The 4924-nt window shown below is 38.1% G+C and overlaps 1 protein-coding gene across 1 annotated transcript; it reads right to left on the bottom strand.

Annotated features, from left to right (window-relative positions):
- Positions 1 to 323: 323 nt before the first annotated feature.
- Positions 324 to 4269, bottom strand: LOC18444167 (auxin-responsive protein IAA12). Its single transcript, XM_006854345.4, has 5 exons — positions 3706 to 4269; positions 2056 to 2381; positions 1217 to 1370; positions 1062 to 1123; positions 324 to 732 (listed from the first exon to the last, which is right to left on the bottom strand). The coding sequence occupies exons 1-5, from the start codon at positions 4092 to 4094 to the stop codon at positions 683 to 685; spliced, it is 981 nt and encodes a 326-aa protein (XP_006854407.2). The 5' UTR covers positions 4095 to 4269; the 3' UTR covers positions 324 to 682.
- Between the last annotated feature and the right edge of the window lie 655 nt (positions 4270 to 4924).

The raw sequence follows: 4924 nt of genomic DNA, 5'->3' as shown, positions 1-4924 counted from the left end.
AAATCCACGTTTGAAAAGAGCATTTCAATTCTCTAGACATTCAATTTTCAAGATTTTTAAGTGTCATCAGATCTGCTTAATCTACACTATTTTTTAAACTTCAAATTTTTTAATTAGAGATGAAAATAAATTTCAGGCCATCATAAACACTTTCGATGTTAAAACATCTGTTGACATTATACAAACCACACCCTATAAATAAAGCACTAAGAGGTCCCTTTGCATTACACACGACACTCTACTCCCTCTCAACACACCACAAACTAATAAGATAAACTAAGAACAAACACCAGGTAAAGAGAGTGAGACTGCAGCACAAAATCTCAGAGAAAACGAAAATGGAAGCCTTCACACTACTTCCTCTCTCATCATAAATTCTCCTTCCAAACACTTTACATTTACAGTGTATGATTCAAAACCCATCATAACATTGTAACTACCTATATATTTCTATGTGTGCATATTCATTCTTAAGGCATTACATCAAGAAAGCAAAAAACAAAAAAAAAATGGAAAGAAAGCCTGGCCCAAAAAACCATGAAGATGGGGAAATCAACCCAAAAAAAGAAAAGAACAAGAGACCAAACAAGCGGGTAAGTGATAAAGACCCCCCCAAAACCTCCATTAATACTTCTTTCATCCTGTTAAAAATCTGATATTTCTTTTGTAGTGTGAAAATTGGCTAAACAGGCTTGCACCTCTGCCTGATCCCCTTGTCTTGAAACCTTGGAGCTGCAAAAACATAAATCATCAAAAACACCAACTCAGATCACACAAATCATCCGGATTTCACAGGCGTTAATTGAATTGAGTAAAATGGGTCTTTTAGGAAGAGAACTTCTCTTTTAAGGGCAAACAAAATGGTTTTTAGTAGAAAGAGATTGGGTTATTCATGGGCAATCAAGAGCAAGCTTCCCACATTCAAAGAAAATGGATCTAAAGATTTACCAAGGAAAATTTAATGCATCTTTTGATGAAATCGATCGCATAAGACGACCATAAGTGTGTATATATAATTAACTAAGCAGATAAGTTATTTCTCAGATGTTCAATGTACGTACCGAGTCCATTGGCTTCGGATGTTCTCATGATTCTAAGCCTCTTAACAGTGCTCAAAAACATCCTGAATAAACACCAGATTATTGAGAGATTAACACATTTTGATGACTTCAGTCATTAAAAGGGGAGGGGGAGAGAGAGAGAGAATAAGACTCACCCCCATGGAACATCTCCCACGAGCATCCAGTCTCCTTCTTTGTCTTCATAGGTGAGAACAAACTCAGAGGAACCATCCAAAAGTTTAGATGCCTTGGACTCAACACTTAGCCCCCCGTGCTCCTTCTCCAAGGCACTGTGCACCCCAGTTTGGCCTATTGCATTGAACCCAATATGCAAAACAAAACCAGATTAATAAACAACTGATAAATCTCTCTCTCTCTCTCTCTCTCTCTCTCTCTCTCTACCCACTAAATGACACTGTTCCCTTTTACCTTCATAGCAGGTATAAATCTACATTCTAGCCAAGGGTGAGAAGCCCAAAAAACTTAAACTCTAGCCAAGTGAGAAGCCCAAAAAGAGGCGAGACATGCAGAATAGACATTCACTAAAGACAAACCGAGGAAATGAGAGTGAGGAGAAAGATAAAAGAGTAGAAATAAATTGTTTCACAAAATAAAAATAACCAGAAAAAAAAAGAGACCAAATCGTTGCAGAATTTAATCCAAATCTTCAATCATGAAACGCTGGGCTCGAGTCTGGGCTAAACATGAAGCCAAGAAATAATCAAATAAAAAAGCAAAGGAGTAAATCCATGAATCCAAAATGCATATCTGAATTGGCTGACAAATACATGTGCTTCAGCAATTATTAGCTGTTCAAAACCTTGAGACTACAGAAATCAATAAACCTTCAAACCTTCAAAGCTCAAAGTAAAAAAATCAAGGAAACAAATAAATGCATAAATTTATAAACCCAATTAGATTTCACATCTAAATCAATGAATTGTGCCCCCAAAAACATAAAAAAAAAATAAAGAGGGAGATAATAAAAACTTACGGATGGAAGTTGCTGTAGGGGACTGAAACATGTCCTCCAGAGCTTGAGCCAGTGTTTCATAACAGCCATGAGCATTGAGATCCACTTTCCTGCCTATAGGAAGTCCATCCATATTCACCTTCACAAATTGGGTTATCACTTTCTCGGCCCTCTGAATTGCCGTGTTATTGTTATTGATGTTCTCACTCTTCTTATTAATAGTATTGGTGCTGCTCATTTTATCATCATAGTTGCTCTCAATGTTCTCCACAACAGGAACCCTAGATTGGGTCGCAAGGCTGTTCATCCTATATGCCCTAATAGGAGGCCAGCCCACCACCTGATTGCTGAAAATAAGAGAGACAAAACCCAATTGAGAATCACATGACTCACATATATACGGAGGGAAAAAAAAACCTAAAATTTCTCTCATAAGAACACCCAAATACAACCCCATAGAAATTTGCAGTGGATAAAATGCCTAGAAGACTGAAGCATATGGCCTTCTTTTCTAAAAGAAAGTGAGCTTCACCTTAGCAAAAAAGAGGAAACACTCTTTAAGTGAGATGAAAATAACACAACATAGAAATCACAGTGAACATATTTCTCATTTTACCCCATTTTATTTTATGAGCCTTATGAAAAATCAAGAAACCCAAGTTCAAACTACAAAGTACCCACAATTCAGATAAAAAAAACAAATAAATCCTGCGAGATACAAAGTACCAGAAAATCAATAAGAAGAAGAGAAATCATTACAGGAAAGAAGCAGCAAAAAAATAAGGATTGAGGAAAACCCTCAACTTCCAATAATGATCGAGGAAAACCCTCATCTTTAAATTGGTATGTGTTTTTTCTTTCTCAGTAAAGAATGGAAAAAAGGAACAACCAGAGAATAATGCACTCCCCATCACAACAAAATTCCTAAACACTCAATTTAAAGTTAAGATACATGCTTAGAATTTATAGCCTCATTTCCACAGTTTAAAAAATCAAATAAAAAATAAAATGAATATACGCCAGCCCCAAGTCATTAGATTTCCCAAATCAGCCAAGAAAACCCAAAATGAAAATATCAAATAAGAAATAGGGAAGGAAAAAGAGCACCAACAAATCATTTCTCCAAAACATATCCTTTATCATTGAATAGGTAAAATAATGAAAAGAATAAAAATTTTATGAGAAAAAAAAACATGTCGATCAAGATCAAAAACCAGGAATTAAATAAATCAAAATAAATAATTTCAGAATCTCATCCCCCCATTTTCCCCTACTATCATGGATAAGAAAAATCAGATTCAACCCATTTCATAAAACCCAATGAAACAATAAACAACAAACCTCCGAAGGTTCTTAAACAACTGACAATGGACATTAAACAACAAAAAACACAAAACCAATATCACCAAAAGGTCAGAAAACCACCATGTTTGTCTCACTTCATCAATAACAGATAAAAATAATCAAACATGAAACACTAAACCGTAAATGCAAGATAATATGCACCGTCAGGATCAGCAGGACTCCCCCATTTTTCATAAAATCCATCAACATTAAAAGAAATTAATCAAATAATGAGACAACATAAAATCAATGGACTCTCTCTCTCTCTCTCTCTCTCTCTCTCTCTCTCTCTCTCTCTCTCTCTCTCTCTCTCTCTCTCTGACCCACCTGGGAACCGAAGTAACCTCCTGAACCGACGAATCATTGTGAACCCTCTTTGCTCCACAGCCACCGCTCGAACCAGGAAAATCCTTTGCAGTCAGAAACCTCGTACCTCTTTCTCTCTCTTGGGTCTGAATCCAATTAGCATTACCACCCCACCGACCCTTGGAGAACTCAGATTCTAAGACCCCTCTCTTAACCCCACAAGAAGACGAAGTTAAGCTCAAACCCAAGTTCAGTTCCTCTTCCTGGAGCCCATTCATGGCTTCTTTTAACACAGAGGACTTGGGGTAAGAGGTCACCTCCGATAAACCAATATAATCCTGCTCTGTCAAACCCCCTGTGTCCACTTTCGACACAGTAGACATGGAACCATTTGTTGAACAAGACTGCATATTGGGTTGTCTCTAAGGATGGTCTCTGTATCTTTGATATTTGCCTCTTTCTCTCTCTTCAAGGACTGGTAAAACAGAGATTGGGTTCTTTCTCTCTCTTCAAAGACTCGTAAAAATGGGTTCTCTTCCTTTCTGCTCCTCTTTCGAGAAAACTTGGGTCCCTTTCTAGGCAAGCAATGACTCTCTCTCTAAACTTGGCCTTATATATCTCTCACAAGAAAGCCTGATTCATTCCTCTGTGAAACTTGGCGTCTCTTTCTATTAAAAAACATTGGTCGCTCTCTCTGTGGAAAACTGGTCTCTTTCTCACTCTAAAAGACTTGGGGTCTGTTTCTCTCTCATAAAGGAGACTCTTTCCTCTCTCTTTCTCTCTCTAAAAAGTTGCAGAGAAGACTTTCATAACCAGTGGAGAAAGGGAGGTAGAGTCGGAGTAGGAGAGAAAAACAATGGTTGGACATTTCCCTACCCTTTACAATTTTCTAAATGACAAAAGAAATTTCCTTGATTTAACCCCATAAAGCCCCACAATAACGACCTTGCCCCCGTCTCGATTCACCTCCCATATACGCTTCATGTTTCAACCGGTCCATTAATGGACCAAATGGCATTAAAGAATAATATAAGGGTATTATAGGAAAATACGGTGTGGTGGAAGTTGTTCGCCAGATAACGATGGGTGGGGAAAAGTAATCGAGGTTTAAGCGAGGGGGAAGGTGGGGAATGTCCCGCGCCCGACATGTCCTACCACGTGGCCGATTCGGGCTCGGTAGCCAATCAAATGTCGCCGTATAAGCCGACATGCGGGCCCCATTGCCGGCCGTGCCACGTCA

The sequence above is a fragment of the Amborella trichopoda genome, chromosome 7, assembly GCF_054954075.1.
Source record: "Amborella trichopoda isolate Santa Cruz 75 chromosome 7, AtrichopodaSantaCruz75HAP2 v2.0, whole genome shotgun sequence".
NCBI lineage: Eukaryota > Viridiplantae > Streptophyta > Magnoliopsida > Amborellales > Amborellaceae > Amborella > Amborella trichopoda.
Note: the sequence above shows the minus strand (reverse complement) of the source record. Positions and strands in the feature narration are given on the sequence as shown.

Bases quoted from the DNA above. Each gene is read 5' to 3' on its own strand.
- LOC18444167 (XM_006854345.4), bottom strand. From the start codon at position 4,094: ATGCAGTCTTGTTCAACAAATGGTTCCATGTCTACTGTGTCGAAAGTG. The intron at 1,371-2,055 runs GTAAGTTTTTAT...TCAATGCAATAG, and splicing joins CCCTACAGCAACTTCCATCC to GCCAAACTGGGGTGCACAGT. The intron at 1,124-1,216 runs GTGAGTCTTATT...GTGTTTATTCAG, and splicing joins GTGGGAGATGTTCCATGGGG to GATGTTTTTGAGCACTGTTA.